The sequence below is a fragment of the Paroedura picta genome, chromosome 2 (genome assembly GCF_049243985.1).
Source record: "Paroedura picta isolate Pp20150507F chromosome 2, Ppicta_v3.0, whole genome shotgun sequence".
Taxonomy (NCBI): Eukaryota; Metazoa; Chordata; class Lepidosauria; order Squamata; family Gekkonidae; genus Paroedura; species Paroedura picta.
The window spans coordinates 110,787,988-110,811,863 of record NC_135370.1 but is presented as its reverse complement, the minus strand read 5'-3'; the positions used below and the strand labels follow the sequence as shown (position 1 = coordinate 110,811,863).

General features: G+C 43.7%; 2 protein-coding genes across 13 annotated transcripts in view; one reads left to right on the top strand and one right to left on the bottom strand.

Moving 5' to 3' along the window:
* NADSYN1 (NAD synthetase 1) overlaps positions 1-18,401 on the bottom strand; it is a 40,866-nt gene extending 22,465 nt beyond the window's left edge. For 3 of the 10 annotated variants that reach the window (XR_013228358.1, XM_077322065.1, XM_077322069.1), the window contains exons 1-9: positions 17,985-18,241; positions 14,754-14,814; positions 14,166-14,282; positions 6,499-6,552; positions 4,701-4,790; positions 3,612-3,663; positions 2,957-3,045; positions 1,513-1,630; positions 437-568 (exon numbers count right to left, since the gene is read on the bottom strand). Coding sequence is in view for 9 of the 10 variants with exons in the window: in XM_077322065.1 (XP_077178180.1) it covers positions 437-568; positions 1,513-1,630; positions 2,957-3,045; positions 3,612-3,663; positions 4,701-4,790; positions 6,499-6,552; positions 14,166-14,282; positions 14,754-14,814; positions 17,985-18,069 (798 nt within the window). In the remaining variant the exon portion in view is untranslated. Of the gene's footprint in view, positions 1-436; positions 569-1,512; positions 1,631-2,956; positions 3,046-3,611; positions 3,664-4,700; positions 4,791-6,498; positions 6,553-14,165; positions 14,283-14,753; positions 14,815-17,984; positions 18,242-18,266 lie in introns of those variants that run through there. The other 7 variants (XM_077322064.1, XM_077322070.1, XM_077322071.1 and 4 more) reach the window with 6 other exon arrangements.
* Position 18,402: 1 nt separating this feature from the next.
* Positions 18,403-23,876, top strand: part of DHCR7 (7-dehydrocholesterol reductase) — a 29,974-nt gene continuing 24,500 nt past the window's right edge. For 2 of the 3 annotated variants that reach the window (XM_077322076.1, XM_077322073.1), the window contains exons 1-2: positions 18,460-18,651; positions 22,778-23,045. The gene's annotated coding sequence lies outside the window, so the exon portion shown is untranslated. Of the gene's footprint in view, positions 18,652-22,777; positions 23,046-23,876 lie in introns of all 3 variants that reach the window. The other variant, XM_077322075.1, reaches the window with a different exon arrangement.

The window sequence follows — 23,876 nt, the reverse complement described above, 5'->3', positions numbered from 1 at the left end:
ACACATTAAATGTTGTAAGCCATCCAGAGATGGCAGGTCCAATAAGGGCAGACTATAAATTTGATAATAAATACAAATAAATAAATAGAAGACCCACAGCCCAAACTATCACATTTTATTTATCCCGCCCTTCAAGAAGCTCAGGCAGAGTACATCGGCTCACTCTCCCAATTCATCCTCACTTCAACAGTGAGAGCCACGTCTGGCTGAGAGACAGCAACTGGTCCCAAGTCATTCAGTGAGCTTCACAGCTGAGCAGGGATTTGGACCTGGGTTTCATCAGGCAAAAGCCACCACTAGCCACTACACCACCCTGGCTCTCACCAATGGCCATAGGATAACTAAAGTTCCCATTATACACTAGCCCTAATACAAAGTCATCTTCTTTTAAGAATATCTAGTACTCTCTCATATAATACCCATGTATATCCATTACCACATCATCCAAAGAAAACTGAAGTCCTTGAGCAACAGTAGCTCCATTCATACAGATCATGGCACAACCGTCATAATACAGGCGATCACCATCACAGCCCTTCTGGTTAGCCAAGATATATATCCCACCATTCTATAAAACAATATCAAGCATACATCAAAGCATATACATTGAAAATGGCAAAGTATCTTTCAGCATTTTATTGGCCTTTTGACCAAGAATAAAGTAACAGGGCTAAATGCTAATAGGTTTTGAAAATACAGCTCTTGAGACCTACTCCAATACGCTTAGTAGCAGAAGTCTCAAAAGCTCTTCACTAATATTGGGGATTGTATGGTTCTAACTTCCAATATTTCTGCAAGCCAAAAGATCTAAAAGTAAAATTACATCCTCATCTACAGGTGTTTTATTGCTTTACTCCTGGCCCCCTCCCCACCTTCCACCATCCCATTATGTCAGTCATTCCCATCAGCGTGGAACTCACCTGATTCTTTTCTAAAACAAAGCCCTTGCTTCCCTGCACCTCATTGTAGCAGGAATCTTTCAGAACAGCCCAGGAGCCATCATCTTGGCTTCAGTTAGAAGCAACTATTTGGAAACAGCTGCCTCTATCAGAGGATGATCAGCTTGAAACCTACTAACATTGTGTGCAACTTCCCAGTATTTTGTGATTAGACTCACTCAGGCCACATGGCAGCCATTGTGTGATTTGTTTTACTACCACCATCCCATGGCAGTCACTTTGTTATGGATCCTACCATCTGTTCTCAAAATTCAAAAGTACCTGCAGGGTCAACAAGGTTGGGATACCTGTGTTTTGTCAACACATTTATTGTATAAAGGGTGTAACAACACCTTACAGTGCTACACTATGCAAAGCTGACCCTATGCAGAGGCTAAAGATGGTTTGCGATACAGTCACTGAACTATCCAAGACTCTGAAAACTGATAATCTACCTAAAGACAAAATAAATGGAATTAAATATATAAAAGATAATAATATAGAACTGGGCTGCCACCTATGATCAAAGCACCAGTCTAAAAAAACTGGAGAAAAAATTCCCAGAAAGACAAACCTTTGTCATTGCAGAGTTCACCAAGTCCACTCGCATATGAGCTTTCCTTAATACATGATGACTTGCAGAAGAATTGGTGAAGATCTCTACTCCATCAATTCCCATTTCAATATGGGGACTATTAAATTGAATAAAAAACAACAACTGACATCAATGAGACTTAACCTCAGAAGAGCAATTTGGTTAAAAAAATGTGTGGTAGCTGATGAAGAAGAGTTGTTTTTGATACCCCAATTTTCACTGCCTGAGGAAGTCTCAAAACGGCTTAAAATCACCCTCCCTTCCTCTCCCCACAACAGAGACCCTGTAAGGTAGGTGGGGCTGAGAGAGCAATCCTAAACAGTTCTACTCAAAATACTAGTCAGGTCTATTCAGAACTGTTTACTTCCAGGAAAGCCTTGATGGACAGGAGGCTGTCCCAGCCCTGGGAAGGGGGGGGGGGGAGACAACAGCCACACCACTCAGCTGAGCCTATGAGAGTGCCACTCCAATGTCCAATCACCTTTCAGAAGGGGGTGAAATGCTGGAGAGAAACACAGCAGAGGTTTAGTTCCAGTCTGCCTCACAGAGAGAGAAAGGGGCAACTGAGTTCTGCCTCAGGGAAAGAGCAGTGAGAGCTCAAGTTTGGCTCAACAGAGCAGCAGTCCAAATGATGACTTGCTGTGCATGGCAGTATGACAGAGTGGTTTAGCTCTACCGCTGAGACAGAATGGAGGACTTGTCTCTGATAATGAGCAGACCTTGTACCTTTGGTCTAACTCTTGGGAAAGGGCAGGCTTGTGTTGTAGAATCCTGTACGTATGAGAGAATCCAATCTAGTGGATAGTCATTAAACGCCTGAAAGTATTAAAGAAAATTCAAACTACCCTCTGAAATCATAGCAAGCTTAAATTAATGTGCCACAGCCGGGTTTCTCATTCATCTACCTGGAGTACTATGCTGCTAATCTGTTCTTTGAAACCACTCTGTAAATAAATAAATCTTCAGTGTTGCTTATATGAAATTCCTATTTCAGTGAACTCCATATTACATTTGAACACCACAAAAATTACCCTACGGCAATGACCCCAAAGCCTTGCTACTTCTAGAACACCTGACAACTGAGGAGAAAGTTTACTGTTTAATACAAACCTCAAAATCATACAAGGCTGTGTGGATCCCCCCAGGTGACAGAAAGACCCTTTCACAAACACTGTATTAGGACTGCACTGAGAAACAACTTAAAGAGCTTTCTTGAACACAAATCCCAAGAGTGGCACCTTCTCAAAATAATATAAACAATCTCTTCTGCATGCTACAAACTACCATGGTTCTGTTTTTGTGGACATGCCTTCTGTAACGTTATTTTAAATAGAAAACTCATCAGTGTTTCTAGAATTATCAGTTTAGGGAGGTTCTGAACCAGTTCCACAAATACTTTCCTGCTAATTCATCCCTGTCTTACCTGTTTGGTGTCCACAGTTCTTCACAGATTTCACTTCCTATGCAGGTGTCTAATGTTGCCAGTACTGCATCTCCAAATGGAACACTTTCCTGAGATAAGCAAAGATAGTGTGCATGAGGGTAAGTCAAAAAAAATATTCCTACTAAATCAGAGAAATCTTTATTAAATAAAAATGTCAAAATGTGAAACTATTGTTTCTTGAAATAAGTATGCCCGGCAAAGTTAAGCATGGCATCACTATCTATGATCTGTTTAACACACCATTACAGTGTTGTCACTGAACAGGCATGGGAGCTCTCCATCCCTCGCACCCAAGATGGAATAGTCAACAGAGGAGAGCCAGTGCAGTATAATGGTTATAGGATTGGACTAGGGAGATCCAGATGCAAATCACCATTCTGCCATGAAGCTCACTAGGTGTTGCTATGAGGATAAAGGGCAGGAGGTACACATACACCATTCTGGACTTCTTAAAGGATGACTTGGATGAAAATCAAAGTAAATATGCATTAAGCAACCTACAGTGCAATCACATGCAGAATTATTCCAGTCTAAACTATAAAGGATTGCATGGTTCATGTCTTATCTAAGTCATCTGCATATACTGTAGTGCTGAAACTAAAACACCTTAATAACAGGACAGAAAACATTTTACCTGATTTGTTATTTTCTGTATCATTCTAGGGAGAAAATAGTCTTCCACCTGGCTAGAAAGCAAGTTATACAATAAATAAGTTTTAAAGAACATTTTTATACTAAATGTTAAAATTGCCATGAATCATCAGTGAATATCCTTTCATAACCTTCCACAAACTAGCTAAAGGGTACCATTGTATCAAATATTTAACACAGGCCTGTTTTACCTTGTGGCTCATAAAACTACAGAAACCTTTGAAGCTTGCCTGGAGCTTGATAACTTGCCCCCACCCCCCAGTTTTGCAGAACCACACAAGAAGCAAAAGTGGGTACTTTATCAAGCATCTATATCAAGTACAAAATTGCACCTGGCAGAACTCAATTGCACCCACTGACCTTGCCCTTAAGGGCTGATAATTCCCTTGGTCAGGAAGAGGGACCCATGATTTCTGCATCAGCAGTAGATAAAAGGGGAGCTCCAGGAAAGGATCATTTTTATAAAGCTTTATTGAAACCATATACAATAAGATCTCACTCACGCTTTACACTCACCCAGTCTAGCCAAGCCTCTTGGCATGCAAGGACTACTCAAGCAGGAACTTCCACTGATGATAGAGAGCAAATCCACCTTGACCCATTTTTGACCCTTCTTATGTAAGACTGACGATTACAGTATCGTGGTCCCTCTCTGCCTCCTCTTTGCCTTTTTTCCCCCTTCTCCCCCAGCTTCTAAACTACTGGAGTGCCCTGTTCCTGTTGGCACCTTTGTCTTGCATGGCTCATCAAGCTCCAACCATCATTGGTTCTTTCACAATTGAATGTGCTGTGCTGGCTAGCAGGATGGAAGAGCTTAGTTATGCAGAGTGGTCTCCAGCAGTTCACGTGTGCCATACTGCTATGGAGTAAACCATTTTCAGGCCAGAATGCCATGCCCTTCAGCTTTAGCCTGTCCTCGCTCACACATTCTAGCAAGCATGCTCTTTCTAAACATGGCTCAGGAAATTATCAACCCAGGTGTTATGGGAATACATAGAAAAATTCATGCTAAAGTGGCTGAATATTTCAGGGACAATTACAGTTTACAAGTCTGATGAAGTACACAGCCTACCGTGATCTGTTCCAAGGAGTGAACCATCGCATTTCCCTGTAATTTCCTGTATTTGCCAAATCCATTTTTGGTCTTATCAGAAGGATTTTCCTTACATAAAAAAATAACAGTGCCACATGACTGAAATGCAATAAAACCATAAAAAGAAGTCCATTGGCACAATCCAGCTTAAGTTAAGCACTTTAAAGACCAGATATCTGAACAGAATGACAGTTCAGAATGTGTTTAGCTCTTTCATTAAAAACAATAAAAATTAAACAAATACCTATATGCATGCTGGTTTAGATATAGAGTAATGGTTTCTAAAGTGGGCAGTATGCCCCTCCCTGGGGGGGGGAGGGTGGAAGGATCCACAAGGCAGTGAGGAATTTTGGGGTAGTAGTCAGAAACTTGGGGGCAGTTTTGTAGCAGCAGTCTGACTCTTCCTGCTGTGGCTACATTTTCCTAGTGAGAGACATCCCAAGGTGGCTTGGCACTGCCTGCCTCTGGGTGGTAGTGACCCTGGACTTCCCTGGTGGTCTTCCATCCCAGTGCCAACCCTGCTCAGCTTCGGGAAGAAAACAAAGGCTTCAGAAGGTGGGCTGGATGGGATTATATTCCTGCTGAGCTCTTTCTCAGTCTCCACCTCAGTTCTCCAGGAGTTTCTTAACCCAGGATTGGCAACCCTTCCTCAAAAGTCTCCATCTTTGGGAGGCTGGAAAAGTCTTCTCCTGCTTGCTCCTGGGCCTTGGGATTTTCCATTGCTCTCTCGTGCGCGCTCTCCCCCCCAAATGAAAACCCAAAGTAGCTTTTACAATGACTTTTATGAAGAACTTAAATATTTTTTTCAGACTCAAATATGACAAACACTAGGAAAGAGGTATATGTTCGGGGGGGGCACTAGGGATGTGGCCTAAGAGCCAAGGAGGAAGCAGATCCAAAAAAGTTTGGGAACCATTGATTTGGATGAAAGTAGAGTGAAAATTGGTGGAAGGAACATTAACAATTTGAAATATGCAGATGACAACACATTACCAGCAGAAAACAGTGAAGATTTGAAATGCCTACGGATGAGATTGAAATAGAAAGTGCCAAAACAGGATTACGGCTAAACATCAAGACATAACTAAGGATACTGGTGAATTTCACAACTTTAAGGCTGACAAGAAATTGAAACAGTTCGAGATTTTCTGTCCCTTGACTCAATCATCAACAAAAAGGGAAAATGAAACCAAGAAATCAGAAAGAGATTGAAACTGGAAAGAGCAGACATGAAGGAGCTACCAAAGATTCTTAAGTATATTGTGATTGGTGATCAAGACCAATATAATTTATACTATAGCATTACCCATCACTATTGTATGGGTGAAAAAGTTGGACAATGAAGAAAGCTGACAGAAATTTGACTGCTTTGAAATGGAAGAATTTACAGATAACATAGACCACAAAAAAAGACAAATAAGTAGATCCTAGATCAAATTAAGCCTAAACTTTCCCTACAAGCTACAATGACTAAACTGAGGCATTGGTCACATTATGAGATTGGTCACATTATGAGAAGACAAGAGTTACTAGAAAAGAACATAATGCCAGCCAAAGCTGGTGGCAGCAGGAAAAGAAGACGCAATATAAGATGAATTTACTTGAAAAAGGAAAACACGGACCCCAGTTTACAAGGCTGTTAAAGATAGGACATTGCAAAGGTCATTAATTCATATGGTTGCCATAAGTCAGAAGTGACAGCACTTAATACACACAGAAATGCAAGTTAGCCATAAGCATCCTAAAAGAGCATTTTCTATGTGACATAGTAACATACTTGTTCAGGAAGATCACTCTACAATTGTAGCGAACATTTCGGTGCATAACAGGCCTGTGGAAATAAAGGACAGTATCAGATGGTAAATTCTTGATTGCTTTTTCCCCGTTTTTTTGTTTGTGGTTTAAAAATGTTATTTAAAATTCAACATACATATCAAAATTCATACATACATATCAAAAACGAGACATATAACCAACACCCAAAATCCAAGAAAAATGCCCCCCCAAACATTAATAAAACATGCACAAATCCCCCTTCCAACAAAATGAACATTCATTATGCATTTTTAAGTAAATTATTTCAACATTACTAATCAACCCTCCACAATGACGACCATTCAACAATCCACGCAGTGTTTACAACCTTCCCGTTCTAGAACTTCATCCAGATCTATCTTTCCAAAGTAAACCCCTCATTCTGGATATTCCCTGATTCCACAATTCATCTAATTTTCCCATATATTTATTATTCTGGTATCTTAATTTGATTAATGAATAAGTCTTTTAAAACCAAATAATTAAGACTGGAGATTTCTTTTCTTGCTCGTATCTGGCAAAATTAAGTCTTGCTAATGTTAGCATATGAAGTACTATAGAAAGTTGCTGTGTTTGTATTTCTGGTAAATAAACCAGTAATATATTTTCTGGGTTCAACGGTATCCATATTTTTGGACTCTTTAAAGTAATTTGAACCACTTTCTCCCAATATAAAAGGGCTCTAGCATATTTCTATCACATGTGGAAAAAATCAGCTCTCTCTTTGTCACAATACCAGTACCTGCTTTCTTCCTCGTTTAATCTATAATCTATAAAGGTGAAAGATGCCACATATACATAATTTTAACACATTTTCTTTCACCGTTAAACGTATTATAAAGTTTCAACCAGGGTTGTGAAACCCCAGGGTATCTTGATTGAAGGGTTTCCTGAATTGATACGACTTAATTAATTTGTATACATTTTTAAAATGTGTTAAACGTTTGTTGGGTGATATGATTCTGTATGGTCATGCCGATCTGCTCCCCCCACCCCAAAATGGCCAATGATGGGGTTGGAAACAGGAAGGGCCCTGGGCGGCCATGTACACAGCTATGCTTCCTATTATTATTATTATTATTATTATTATTATTATTATTATTATTATTATTATTATTATTATTATTATTATTGACTTTTAGCCCACCATTACTGGAAGGCTCATGGTGAGTTACGTTCAATACAAATCCCAATAAAATACCCCTAAAAATAAAACAATATGACAGAAACCAACATCCAAGACATATACCCACCCTTGGTAATAGGGTGGGTTAGTGGGTTTAAGGATAGGGTTTTCGTCCAGAGAGATTAGATGCTAGGGAAACTTAGCAGTGTTGGGAAGTGAACTAAAGGGCTGGGAGAACCCCTTGCAGGCGGGATCCCACCCTGCAGTATAGCTTGGACCCACCAGCTGCTAGGTAGAATAGGGTGGGGGAGGGAGGGTTGGGTGGTTAGTAAAATAGGGTAGGGTGGGTTAGGGTGGGATTAGTGCAGCCGGGTGGGAGTACAGATAGGAGATTAATTGATTATCTCTCTGGGAGCAAGGGGTATGGAGAGGGAGGCCCAAACTGAGAGGGGGGGTTATGCTGGGGCCGGGATCTCGACGATCATGGGCCAGGGGCGCTATAGCGAGGGGAGGAGGTTGGACAAGAGAAGGGGTGGGAGCACTGGTGTCCTGTATAGGGCCTGGTCGTGGAGACACGGTCAGCGCCCTGGGTGTGCTCGATCCCCTTCTAACCTCCGGCCCATCCCCAGAAATGTGAGGGTGGAGGCTAGGGTAAAGGATCCGACATTGGTCTTGTGCAACGCAAGGTCGATTAAGAACAAAGCCTCGACTCTGCAACATTTTATTGCAGAGTCGAAGGCGGACCTTGCTTGCGTGACCGAGACCTGGGTGAGGGAAGGTGAGACAGTGGCCCTGAGAGAACTAGCCCCACCAGGTTACTCGGTCCTCCACCAATCTCGGACCCACAAAAGGGGAGGGGGGGTGGCCATTGTGGTCCGGGAGGTTCTCACCCACAGGGCTCTCCCGGCGCCGGAAATCGAGGGGGTGGAGTGTGTCGGTATTGGATGGGACTCGGTCGAGAGTTTGGCTATCTGGTTGGTATACCGTCCGCCTAACGCGCCGCCAGATGTCCTGCCCCGCCTGCTGGAGGCGGCGGCCGCCTGGGCGTTGCAGTACCCCAGGCTTCTGATCCTGGGTGACTTCAATGTCCACGCGGATGCGCCCTCTCCAGTCCATGGCGGAGACCTGGTGTCATCCATGGCAACACTAGGACTTTCGCAATTTGTTGCTGGGCCCACCCATCATGCCGGACACACACTCGACCTGATTTTCGGCGCTGGGATAGAAGTGGATCTGAATACAGCTTTGGCTGTGCCGTGGTCAGACCACTATGCCCTGCGGGCCCGGCTCAGGATACCACCCCACCCCCAGTTGGGCGGCGGGCGCATTTTAGTCCGCCCGCGGAGACTTATGGATCCAATAGGATTCCGGAATGCTCTGCGGGACCCGATGCCTCCTGGCGACTCACTGGCGGCCCTGGTGGAGGACTGGCAGTCCCGCCTATCGGCTGCCATAGATGAGATCGCCCCTAAACGTCTTCTCTGCCCTCGACTCAAACGGGCACCCTGGTATACCAGGGAGCTTCGGGAGAGAAAAAGGGAAGTGAGACGACTGGAGCGAGTGTGGCGGAAGACTCGCGACGAAGCTACGAGAACATCTCATCGCACGCTTATGAGGGCGTATGAGATGGCGGTGAAAGTGGCAAAACGGGAATTTTTTGCCGCGGAAATCGCGTCCGCGAGCTCTCGCCCGGCCCAACTATTTAGAACAGTTAGATCCCTTACCGCCCTTGAGGGGCGCCAAAATAGTAGGAAATTAGAACTAGGCTGTGAGGCTTTAATGAGCCATTTTGCGGACAAAGTCTCGTCGCTCCGCCGCGCTCTTCCCGCCACAGTTAATACAGTAAATGAACTGGAGACCTGTTGGCCACCTTTGGAGGTGACGTTCGATGGCTTCAGACGGCTCTCTCTACCCGAAGTGGACGAGTTGCTAGGTTCGGTCAGGGCGACCACGTGCCCCCTCGACCCCTGTCCGTCATGGCTCCTCAAAGGAGGGGGCCAGAAGATAGGAGGCCAGCTCAGGGATATTGTCAATCTCTCCCTGGATTCCGGGGAGTTCCCTGTGCAGTTAAGGGAGGCAGTGGTCCGCCCTCTCCTGAAAAGATCTATGCTGGACCCGCGAGACCCAGACAGCTACCGCCCAGTATCGCACTTAGCGTTCCTGGGCAAGGTGGTCGAAAGGGCCGCGGCAGACCAGCTCCTGGCATTCTTGGAAGAAACTTCGGCACTCGATCCATATCAGTCTGGCTTCCGACCTGGCCACGGGGTGGAGACGGTGCTGGTCGCCCTGCTGGATGATCTCCGTCGCCAGCTGGATAGAGGCGGGTCGGCAGTGCTGGTTCTTCTGGACCTGTCGGCCGCTTTTGACACCGTGGACCACGAATTGTTGGTCCACCGCCTCGCCGAAACGGGGATATGGGGCACAGCTTTACGCTGGATACGCTCCTTCCTCCAGGACCGGACCCAGAGGGTAGCAGTGAGGGATGAGCTCTCGCGCTCCTACAGACTTACATGTGGAGTCCCACAGGGCGCGGTCCTCTCCCCCACATTATTTAACGTCTTTATGCGCCCTCTGGCCCAGCTGGTGCGGAGTTTTGGACTGGGTTGCCACCAGTACGCTGATGACACCCAGCTCTATCTCCTCATGGACGGCCGCCCGGACTCTCCCCCGGAACCATTTGCCAGATGTTTGGAAGCGGTGACAGAATGGTTCGAGCAGAGTCGTCTGAAACTCAACCCCTCCAAGACGGAGGTCCTGTGGCTGGGACGCAGGGGGCAGGATCAGGAAGCGCGCTTGCCCACCCTGGGAGGGGCGCATCTTACCATCGCGTCCCAGGCCAGGAATTTGGGCGTGATCATTGATGCCTCCCTAACTTTGGAGGTGCAGATCAAAAGAGTAGCAGGCCAGGCATTCTTCCAACTTCGCCAGGCCCGACTACTAGCGCCCTACCTGTCCCCCGAACACCTGGCCACGGTGATCCATGCAACGGTCACCTCCAGAATAGATTTCTGTAACTCGCTCTACGCGGGCCTTCCCTTGTCCTTGATCCGGAAACTTCAGCTAGTGCAGAACGCAGCTGCCAGGGTCCTCACTGGCACACCTTGGAGGGCCCATATCCAGCCAGTGCTGAGGCAGCAGCACTGGTTGCCAATTGCTGCCCGGATCCGGTTCAAGGTTCTGGTTTTAACCTTCAAGGCTTTACGCGAGTTGGGACCCACATACCTGAGGGACCGCTTATCGCCCTATGCCCCCCGTAGAGCTTTACGTTCTGCGGGAGAAAATCTATTGGTCGTCCCCGGCCCTAGGGAAGCACGCCTGGCCTCAACCGGGGCCAGGGCCTTCTCGGTCCTGGCCCCTGCCTGGTGGAATGAGCTCCCGGGAGAGCTGCGGGCCCTGCGGGACCTTCCATCGTTCCGCAGGGCCTGCAAGACGGAGCTCTTCCGCCAGGTTTACGGTTGAGACCAGGCTTAACATCTACGCCCCCCCAGGACCTGAGGATTGGGATTAGACACGAGTACCATCAGTATCCCCTCTCCACTTGCTAGGGGGGGAATGGGTAGTTGATTAGCCGCTCTTGCCAGGTAGTCATTAACTATTGACATGTTAATTGGTTTTAATGTATTTTATGGGGTTTTTATACTGTTGTAACCCGCCACGAGCCGCAAGGGAGTGGCGGGAAATAAATTCAATAATAATAATAATAATAATAATAATAATAATAATAATAATAATAATATACGGCGACATAACACAACTAAAATACCCCCCTAAAAAACAACTCCGGGGGTAGCATGGAAAACAATCTCAACTGCCTGTAGATCTTCCTGGTGCGCTGGCCTCAACCGTAAACCTGGTGGAAGAGCTCCATCCTGCAGGCCCTGCAGAACCCCACATTCCTAACCACATTCTGCATGATTGCACCAGCTCTAGGATTTAGGATGGTTAGGGCTGATCCTGCGTTGAGCAGGGGGTTGGACTAGATGGCCTGTATGGCCCCTTCCAACTCTATGATTCTATGATAATATGATTTCTCAAAGCCTGGACAATGTTTCAGTGGTTTCTCTACAGTAAAAAAAAATTCCTTAGAAAAAATAAAATTCCATTTTTATTCGTTTAGGACATTCCCCAATTTTTTATTCCACCTAATCTGAAAGTTGTTTGAATTCTTCAAATGATTTCGTAATACGATAGTGTAAATCTTAATTTTGTTTCAAATTCATTGAGAGGTCTTATCAGAAGCTCTTTCTTTGTAATTAAAGAACCTATGTAATTTTTGATCTCATAGTATTTTAAAAGGATATATAAAAAGGGATAGTAAATTCTCAATTCTTATATAAATTAAGGTGACCAAGTCAAGAGTATTCTCATGTACATGCACATCATTCAGCATCTTATACTTTGAAGGCTCACAGCAGTATTTACAAGCTGACACCATTGCCACATACAGTGACACCAGTTATTTCGTATGATTGTTTCACATATAAAGGACACGGTTACTGAGTGGGAAATAGGCATGTATAAACTTAAGTCAGAGAACCACTAAATAGTTTTCAAATTTAAGTCTGTGAGGGACTGTGAGTTCCAATAAAAATGCCATACCAGGGCTTATTGTTAAAAGTTAGTGAAATGTATATGGCATAGGGATGGCCAGTGAAACTGCCAGACATTTAAAAAATACTGAAATCTGTTCTTTACATTGTAAAGAAAGCAAAGGTTTTCTGGGTCATTCTTCCTCTGTCACTGCTCTAAAAACCCACGGAGGGCATACCACATCACTGTTGCATTCAGTTGTCTCCAGTCTACCACAGAGCCAGAAAATCTTTTTGGTCATGATGTCCCAGCTCAAGGCTGCTAAAATAGAATAAAGACATCCCCTTTGCATGTACATCCATGACACACTACAACATTTATCTATGACAATTTTTGTAATAAAGAAACTCACATTGATTTGTGATGAATTAATGCTATACTGTGTGAATTAACAGACCATAAACAAGGAAGTAAACCTAGAAATACAACCCAGATGGAACACTGAGGTTCCCATATTAATATTATTGTAGAATATTTAACAACCTGAAATATGGGATGTATTTGATATAGCAATGTTTTTATCTTTGCAACGTTTCTCTGGGGGAGTGAACAAAGAAAATAATGAAACTGCAGTTCCCATTATAAAATTACATTCACTTCCAGTCTAATTACAGAGGGGAGAGGGGGTCCCTTGATAAGACATTTTGTACATTATGGCTTGGATCCCACCTAGAGTTCCATGTTGTTATAAATAACCTTGATGTGCCCAGGCCATTAAGGGGCACACCCCTGTAGCTGGCATGTTTAAACTCCAATTATAAAATTGAAGACAAAGACCAAGATCTCCTTTTTCATATTCAACACAGCACTTAATATGGGAGCATAGCCAGCTCAGCAAGCAAAAATCAAACATTTAATTTATACCCATCAAGTCCCTTCCCATTTCTCCTACTGGTTAGGATACTTTGGGTCACAATTTTTCCAACTGCCTACTCCACCTCAACTCATCCAACCCTTCCCTATCCCATAATATTCAGTGGGGGAGCAGTAAATTACTTCAAAGTGGCAACATGGGGAGGAGAGTTCAATATTTATTATTACGCAGGCCCAGTTAAGTGTTCTCTAATAACCTTTCGTAATTGTATCTCTAAACTCTTGTGTTCCATTTTTATGCCCAGTTCTGATTAGCCTTTGTCTTAACTGAGACTTTGCTGATCATTTGTCTTATACCTGCTTCCTGTTTTTCCATCGAGGCTGTCCGTTTGTGGTATGAATGTTCCTTAGTATATCTTGTATATCTTGTCTCAGAAGTATGTCTTGTCTCAGAAGTTAAGCAGGAGGGGTAAGAGTGTATTTTTGCTTCAAGCTATCTTGCCCCGTGCTACATGTTAAACATCTATTCTTCCCCAACAGAATAATATAGATTATATTTGATAGCAATTTAATGATATAAAATGATCATTCATCTCGTGGTCTGGTCTTCTAAAGGGCAGCAGGCTCTTACAACGAAATAAACAAAACAGAAGATTTATTCAACTCTCAAAAAGGAGCAGACTGATGAACTGCTAGCACTGTGGCTTCTGAACTTTCTGTTACAAGTTAGCTGGTACAGTTAAAATATTTTCTATCTGTGTATGCAGTCTTAAGGAAAGAGGGGGAAAAGCATTTTGCTTGATCTGCCAAGCATTACAATTTTAGATTATTATATTTCATCTAGCTATCATCTAGTTAATGCATTCATAGATATCACAAGCAAAGTGAATTTTATACTTTCATTCTTATCATTGGAGCAGTGGCAATTATTGTTGACCCAAACACAATTATTGCTGACCTCCTCCTAATAATTTTCCCTTTCATGCAGGAGCAAAATTTCAGGGTGGTGGTTTGGGCCACAAAATGAAAGAATTAGTGAAAATCATTCTCCCTTCCTTGCATTACAGAAATCTAGGCAGGACTGACACTGCAATACTCACATGCCAACATCACATATTATGTCCTGAGTCACAGGAGATTCCAGAAGCTTAGCCAAAACTTGAAATGAGTGCAAGAGTGTGTCAGACTCAAAGTAATGATCTGAACAGCCATAACCACTGTACAAAAAAAAAGACACAAGTTGGCATTAGACAATAGATATTACATACTAAGAGGACTCAGAGAGAGCTATATGGGCATCAAATCAATTTAGAACACTGCATGCTTCACATAAACACCATAATGTAGAGAGAATTCATGTCTATACCATTATACAGACATGCAACAGCAAATCGTGATTGTAGGCAGGTCCCTGATGATATACATATAGCAAATTAGACAAGAGAATGCTCACCAACTATGACACAAAAGGTACACACAGTTTACTTCACATAAGCATTTTTTCTACAGGATGCATACTTTGTGAGAAGCACCCTCAGACCTAAACTGGCGGAATCCTACTGCCTAAAACTAAATTACCCCAAAGCAAGTTAACATGACAAATCAGACACATAATTCTAAGAAAAGCAAGGAATAATATACATTTTAAGACAGAAACATTCAGTATGAGAAGGTTAAGCAATTCTCACCAAATCTCAAGTTCTGGACCGAGCCGATATCTTGCTCCCTTGCATTTAGCAATTTCAACGCCTAGAAAAATGTTTTAAAGTGATTAGTATAACTTTTTGAGGACAAATTAACTTTTGGTGACAATCATATGTGATTGGCCAGTCTTTGACATTAAATTAAATGCAGAGATATCATTTCTGATGGCTCATATAAACTTTTGCTTTCGCTGGTAGTATACCTAAAAATATTTCAGAATAACACACTGAACAAAATTTTCTTTAAAAATTTGTTAAAGAATAATTATGGTCCAAAAATTCATAACCATAAAAATTACCTTCTTATCCTGACCCAAAGATGAAGAGTTGATTTTTATACTCCGCTTTTTACTTCCAGTTAAAGTCCTAAACCCATTTATAATCACCTTCCCTTTCTCTCTCCACAACAAACACCTTGTGAGATAGATGAGGCTGAGAAAGCTTTGACAGGATTGCTCTGTAATACTAGTACTATCAGCACTGTGCCTAGCCCAAGGTCACCCAGCTGGCTGCATGCATGCATTGATTGATTGACTGACTGACTGATATACAGCTCTCCCCTGAGGCTCAGGGGGGAGTGGGGAAGCTTGCCAGATTAGAAGCTACCACTTAACCACTACACCAAGCTGAAAATAAAGTGCAGATGCAATATGGAACCAGTGTTTTAGTGGCAGTGTGTAATGCATAATACATTCCCCCTTTTATATGTAAAAAAGAATGATGCAATCAAAATGGGGGGGGGGGAAGCACACACATTGCACATGTATCAATCCAAGGCCACAAGGAAGATAGAATCATAGAGTTGGAAGAGGCCATACAGGCCATCTAGTCCAACCTCCTGCTCAATGCAGGATCAGCCCAAAGCATCCAAGGAAAGTGTGTATCCAACCTTTGCTTGAAGAAATTTTTTTCCTGATATCTAGCCTATATCATTGTACTTGTAGTTTAAACCCATTACTGCACGTTCTTTCCTCTGCAGCCAACGGAAACAGCATCCTGCCCTCCTCCAAGTGACAACCTTTCAAATACTTAAAGAGAGCTATCGTGTCCCCTCTCAACCTCCTTTTCTCCAGGCTGAACATTCCCAAGTCGTCGTAGGGCTTGGTCCCTTGGCCCCAGATCATCCTCGTCGCTCTCCTCTGTACCCTTTCAATTTTATCCACGTCCTTCTTGAAGTGAGGCCTCAAGAACTGCACACAGTACTCCAGGTGTGGTGTGACCAGTGCCGTATACAATGGGACTATGACATCTTGTGATTTTGATGTGATGCCCCTGTTGATACAGCCCAAAATGGCATTTGCCTTTTTTACCGCTGCATCACACTTCCTGCTCATGTTTAGCTTACAATCCACTCTCTGTCCATAAATGGAAAGATAGGGGGAAGGGAAGAGGTAAAAATGTATAAATAAATATGATCAATAATACATAATACAGTAAACAGATGCTATAAATACAGTATTATGTCAAACACATAACCAATCTACTTCCTCATTAAGGCCCTGTGGAGATAAAATGTTCAAAGTGAAAATCCAATACTTGCTCTCAGGTGTAGGTTGGGAGCTTGGAGCTCTACTTTTAGAATACAATTTCTAACATACGTATTCAACCAAGGTCGAAGTTCAACTATACAAGGCCTCTGAAAATATCTTTGCTTTGCGTCACAGATAATATCTCTGTGTAATCTAAAATATAGCTTTAGAACACACTTTTAATGTTCATAACACCAATTATTAATGAAAAAGCTTTTTCCCCCTTCCTTTTTCTTTACATCAATTTTAAACTGGTCCAAGTGCTAGAAATTATTGTATTACTATTGGAATGTCTGGGACCATTGTGTAATGACTATGCTTGATCACTGAAGGCCATTTGACCAAAATGCATATGATTAAGGTTGCATTAGGTCTATATTTGACACAATTTGTATCATTTTATTCTGATATGAGGCTACTATATTGGACCTATCTTTTTAACACATAGAAATACATGTATTTCCCCATATTTGATAATACATTTATTATATAGACATAGTATTACTGGGTCCTTAAATTCAGAATTCTTTAATCAGGCCTGATCAGAATAATTCAGAACAACAGTTACTCATATCAACCTGCCAACATATTGATACCAACACAAAGTAAAAAAAAAAGAAATGGAAGAAATTCCAACTAGCTAATCGACTTTATATGTCCATTTAAGCCTTATCATCCATACTACATGTGCAATCATCTATGGTCCTAGCACAAAGTTCTTAGGGACATTCAAACAAATTAGTTGAAATACATATTATGCAAAATTAAATGGTAGGCTGGAATGGTGCATGTCATATTTTTGTGATCCCCATTAAAAGATCCATAAACATAGTAAGCTAGCTAAGAATCAGTGAGGCATAGTGTCTTAAGTGTCAAAGAAGGATGTGGGTATACACACATACACACCGTTATAACCTGCCATTCCTGTGTAGCTCAAGATGGGTGACAACATGGTTAAACCAATCAGTTAAAGACATAATCAAGCATACCTAAATTATCTAGTTAAAGGCAGGAGAGTTCAAAATAGATCTTCAGTTTCCAGTAAATGTGGCCAACAATTTCTGCTCACCATCACAAAGACCACTGTGTGACCTTGGGCCAGCTTGGCGTAGTGGTTAGGAGTACGTACTTCTAATCTGGTGAGTTGGGTTTGATTCTGCACCCCCTACCCCCACATGCAGCCAGCTGGGCATATCACAATACTGATACAGAAGTTCTGCCCCAGTAGTGATATCAGGGCTCTCAGCCTCACCTCCCTCACAGAGTGTCTGTTGTGGGGAGAGGAAAGGGAAGGCGACTGTAAGCTGCTTTGAGACTCCTTCCAGTAGAGAAAAGCGGCATATAAGAACCAACTCTTCTTCACATCTCACAGGATTGTTGTGAGGATAAAATGGGAAGAAGAAGCTGCTTTGGGGCCCCATTGGTGTAAGAGACAAGATTTAAATAAAGTATAATAAAAATAAACCTCGTCAGGCTCATGGGCTCGTGGAGAAGATAAAATGAGCCGCTACGAAGGACACCCCCCTGAACCCAGGCGTTATTGGGGAAAAGAAACCTACTAGCTTTAGCATCACCCTCTTACTAGTCAGGTTATGGAGAATCTTTCCTCACTTCCAGGCTGCAAAGAAAGGACCCAGAGGACAATGCAGTGCCTGCCTAACTTTTAAACAGCAATCATATGGCTTACTTTTTAAAATCCTTCCCAAGTTTCCATCAAAATCCAGTGCCCACTGATTCAGGGCGCAGGTGGCCACCGTCACTGTCCTTCCCATGCCGCCTCCTAGACGCGACTTCACCTCCCTCTTCCCAGTGGAGGACCCTCCTCCTCCTCCTCCCTCCTCCCTCCTCCTCCTCCTCCAAATTCAGGGGACAACCAAAGCGGCGAGACCGCCCTCAAGTTCCGTGCCTTCAGAGACCACTTCCTCCTCCACAGAGAGTCCGTGGGTGACCCTAGAAGGAAAAGCCTTACGCACGACACTTCCGGTCTACCAGCCGCAGACAAGGAAAGGCGTCGGCGATTCAGTACCAGCTTTCCACGCAAAGCATAGCGGAGTTTCCCCTTGGAGGGCCGAGAGATAGAGTCGCGCCGTTCTACCCTCCTAGCACAAACACGGGAAAGAGACGCGGCTTCCTGTGTTGTTCGGGGGCCCCGTTTTACCCGCAGCGTGATAGGGACGCGGTTATGCCTGCGTCGAAGTGGATGCAGCACTTAAGGGCGCCTGCATTCTGTTGAGCGCCCGAGGTGTGTGTTTGTGTGTTATTTGGTGGTGGGCTATCTTGCGGAAATGTTTTTGTTCAGCAGGACTGTGTGATTATTTCAGGTGATGACCAGACTCGTGGACGCTATGAATGAAGTGAGTTCATTGGGAAAACCTGGATACCCTGTTGTGTAATTGTTCTGCTTCTCCATCTTGATAACATGTACATACCGTGTGTAGTGGAAACTTAGCTCTGGAATGTTTTTTCCCAAATAAATATTGAGTAGGTGACCATTCTTTAAAGCATTTTTTAAGAATATATTATAAGCCACTCAATTAATTTTAGTCTTTATGTGAAATGTGTAATTAACAATATGGTGCAGTTGTTCTAACCCACCACCACCACCACCACTCATCTGCAGTGTGGAAATAACAGTGGAGTACTTTAAAGGGGTGTTGGAAGCCATTTATGTAATTTTCTCACTATCATCTAGTATGAGAATTTTAACAGGGGGCAACACTACATACTCAGCTGGAATACATTCCAGAGTATACCCAAAAGTGAGAAGGTAATCAAAAAGGCTGGAACAAGAAGGTAAAATATAACTATGTACATAGTACAGATAAGTACCTCATATAAAGACAACTGTCCATTTTCATAAATACAGGTTTAAAAGTATATACTGTCTCCATATGCAAGAGCCAATACCAAACACATTTTGGCACCCAGCCTTCTTCAGTGGTATAAGTCAAACTGAGCATTAATTTAACAATAACATAAAACTGATCATGCACAGAATGGACCAGAAATGAAGGAAATAATTAAATAATTTTTGTCTGATAAGAAATAAAATTTCAGGTTTTTTAAATACATGGGACTAGGAGAGCTACCTTACACCAAGATGTTCACCTATGCAGTTAGTGGTATCAGATTTTCCTGTGATACATCGTGGGCAACTCATCAAGATGTAAAGTTGTTATTGTTATAGTTGGGATCACTGAAGTTGTGTTGTTTAGAACCACTGTTGGATTGTTATTGCTGTATATTGACTATGTTGTATGTTGACTCGTTCCATGTATCCCCCTACGATGTATGTAAACCGCCCTTAGCCATATGGAAGGGCGGTATAGAAATCAAATAAATAAACAAAATATTACCTTTGCCCATGGATTTAAAATACATATTAAAGATATTACTCAGCAACTGCAAATAGTACACTGGTAAGTGTACTAATTATTTTAGGCAAAAGGGCATGTAGCTAATTGGGAGAAATGGTACAATATTAATATTCTTAAGCCCAATCAAAAATGCTCAGAGTTTCAATGGAGTTTTCAGGCAGGACTAAAAAAGAATCATCATCATCATAGTAATCCACCCCCTGAAAGAATGAAAAATGTGGGGATGTGGACATGATACAGAAGTAATCAGCAGCACCTGTGAGCAGAAAATTGCATCAACTTGCACACTATTCCCAAAATCAGCAAAGTACACAGCCAATTTCTTCGTTCAAACATATTGGCACCAGAGTATCCAACATCCCATAATTACCATGAACCGCCCTGTATGTTTAAGCATTTTTTGTATGTTTAAGCATTTTACCTTCACAGCAAAGGCATAACAACATCTCTGCACCTCACCCATCTCTTAGTTGCAGTTATAGGATAATACATGCAAGCACATTTTCCCACACTTGAAGAGCATTGCTTCTTCCTCCAAGAATGTAGAAGCAATGCTCCAAAACCACTGCAGCCAAGCCCTGGGTAGTGTCTCCTATGGGCAGCAATCATCACTACTATAATAAGAACGATTAGTGCATAACTGTACTAGGAAGGAATCTGGTATTGAAACAAAATAACTGCCAGTCTGATACTGCTGTATGTTCCATAGAGAATCATGACCATTTAGCTTTTTCCATTTCTCCATTTTAGAATGTGTGGTTTCAATCTTTTTCTATCACAGATTATTGTCCCCAAGAAGCTAAGGTAATGTGCATACATTTTTACTCTGCTTCCCAAGGACACGCACTGCATTCTTATTCTCACTACAATCCTGCTACATTCAGCTAATGGCTGAGTAGTGATTTGAAATTTTTTTTCCTGATCCAAGTCAGCACCAACCATTATAGTGAATCATATCTCTCTGTAATGTTTTTAGAAGCATTACCCTTGCACTGGTAAGGTACCCTCAGAGACTGTGGTCAACCAATCATAAATCCAAGATGGAGGTCCTGTGCCTGGGTAGAAGAGGACAGGACCAGGAAACGCCTTTCCCCTGACTAGATGGGGTGCAACTTACACTTGTGCCAGTAGCCAGGAATTTGGAGGTGATCTTTGATGCCTCCCTGTCTATGGAGGCTCAGATCACGAAGGTAGCCCAAACAGCATTTTTCCATCTACGCCAAGCAAGGCTACTAGTACCTGTCCTTGGAACACGGTCACTTCCAAACTAGACTTCTGTAACTCGCTCTACATGGGCATTCCCTTGTCCCTGACCCGGGAATTGCAACTGGTACTAAATGCGGCTGCAAGGGTCCTCACTAGGTCATCTTGGAGGGCCAAAGTTCAGCCAATGCTGCGGTAGCTTCATTGGTTACTGGTTAGCTTCCAGATCAAGTTCAAGCTGCAGTGGCTACCAGCTGAAAACCAGATCAGGCTTAAGGTTCTGGTAATCACCTTCAAGGCCATACACAGGCTGGGCCCGGAGTACCTGAGGGATTGCCTGTCTACCTATGCCTCCCAAAGAGCACTACGCTCTGCAAACACCAACAAGCTGGTGATCCCTGGCCCAAGAGGTTTGTCTGGACTCAACCAGGCCAGAGCTTTCTCTGTCCTGGCCCCCACCTGGTAGAATGAGCTTCCAGAAGAGATCAGGGCCCTACCAGAACTAAAATAGTTCTGTAAGGCCTGCAAAATAGAGCTCTTTCACCAAGCTCTCAGGCATGTCCAATGAAACAACTCCACCAAATAAAGCCAGAGGCCCCTCTCATCACAAAGTATGTCTCACAGATAAAAGTGGCAAATCACAGCATAGTAAACAACATAAAATCGTTGGGTGGATTCGTTAATAGTCATGGTAGGAGGGGAGGCTTGGGGGGCCAATTAGAAGTGATGGATTAGATTCACCTCAACCGAATGCCTGGTGGAGGAGCTCCCTTTTGCAGGCCCTGTGGAACTGCCTTAGTTGTATCAGGGCCCTGATCTCCTCTGGGAGCTCGTTCCACCAGGTGGGGGCCAGAATGGAGAAAGCTCTGGCCCTTGTTGAGATCAAACGAGGTTCCTTGGGGCCAGGGACCACTAGGAGGTTGGAGGTGGTAGAGTGCAAGGCTCTTTGAGGGGTGTAGGCAGAGAGGCGATCCCTCAGGTATACTGAGCTCAGACTGCATATGGCCTTGAAGATGATAACCCAAACCTTAAGCCTGATCCGGAATTCAGTCAGGAGCCAGCGCAGCTGCTGGAGGATGGGCTGGATGTTGGACCTCCAAGCTGCATTCTGGACTAATTGTAGTTTCCAGATCAAGGATAAGGACAGGCCAGTGTAGAGCGAATTACAGAAGTCCAGTCTAGAGGTGACCGTTGCATGGATCACTGTGGCTAGGTGTTCTGGGGCCAAGTAGGGTGCTAGTAGTTTGGCTTGGCGGAGGTGGTAAAATGCCAGCCGCGCTACCATCGTGATCTGAGTCTCCATTGAGAGGGAGGCATCAAGTATCACTCCCAGGTTCCTGGTGGAGTGGGCCACTGTTAGGATAGATGGATGGATGGATAGATCATTAATTCCATATTTTGGTTGTGTCTAATCTGGAGGCAAGCAGGGAGGATGTATGCTCAAAGCAGGAAATCTCCATACCGCCAGACACTGGAGATTACTTGAAAAACATTGAGATGTTCCTAAGCTAACTTTGCTAAATACACATCTTCTTCTAAGGCCCCTGCAGGACATTCTTCATATGCTTCTGAATCATGCACCCTACATATTCCAATGTTTATATCCCTAACAGAAGACAACCAGAGCTAAAGGATAGGAAACTCAGAACGACATAGAAAGAGCCTTATGTTATGCACCCCCCCCCCAAATGATTTAATAAAATTCTAAATCACTTTTAAAACATAGAAAGGTCTATATTGTTTTTTTTTAATAAAAATCCCTATATACAAAGACCCGAAGTTTTATATTCGATTGTGCAAATGCGTTTTTAAAAAACGACAAAGCCCCGATTCTCCGCCTGAGTCCGACTGCCCTAAATTCAGTAGACACCCAATCTCTTCCTCAATTTCTCCACCACAGGCTCCGGGCGGCGGTTGCCACGGCGACTGAGATCGGCTCAGCGGATGGCTTCAGGCTGCTGCACCAATCCCCCGGTGAAGCAAGGATGATGGTGACAAACTCGGCAGTCGATTGGGCGGCGATTGTAGCCAGTCGTGCGGGGGGGCGGAGCAAAGATGAGAGGAAAAGAGCAGACCGGCGGCTGGGGCGAAAGTGTTGTTTTTCTGCCGGTGTTTGAAATGTAACAAAGGGATTACCGACCGGACGCAACTGAGACCCATCAGCGCAGGTAAGGGGCGGGGGCAGCCTGGTTCCGTGGATGTTATCTGTGTTTGTCTACCTGTATCCGTGGTGGAGGAACTGGCAGGTCGCTGGATGATTGTTAACGAGCCAGTAGTAGCCCCTCGATGGTGCACATGGGGCTGGCGGCTAGTGACCCACAGGTTTCAGAACCTCTGCGTATAGGAAGCAACCAGTGAAAGCGTGGCCTCCGTTGCAGTCAGAGTCTCCGTCCTTTCCTCCCTTTTAGGTCGAGAAAGAAAGGGGTGCTTATATAGAGCCTGCTTGGAGCGCCGTTTAGGTTCGCCTTTTCGAGGCAATTCGAAGTTGCTTTCTTTCCCTTGTGTGTGTAAGAAAAGTAATTACTCGGGAAATTATTAGTTGAACATGCATAGCTTCTCTTTCAAACCCCCCCCCCCCAAAAAAAAAAACTTTAAATGCTCGATGGAGTAAGATGTATTCAAATCCGAGGATGGTGTCAAGGGGTTGGGGGGGGGGAAATTATACAGAAAACAGACTTTGTTTATCTTCATTCTGCAGAGGAGGATGAAAGCGAAATCAGCAATTTAATAGGGTTGTCAACCTCCAGGTGGAAGCTGGAGATATCTCCTGTAATTGCAGCTGATCCCCAGGCTAGAGAGATCTTTTCCCCTGGAGAAAAGGACCGCTTTGGGAGGTGGGCTCAGCATAGCACGGACTGCAGCGCCCACTTTCCACCGCAGGTGTCTTAGAAAAGCCATTTCGAAACTGCTTTTCGAAAAGGAAAAGGCCGGCAAGCTACTAGGCTGCCCTGTCGTTGCTTTGGAGATGCTCTCCCTGTTGGGCAACTGGCTGATTCTGT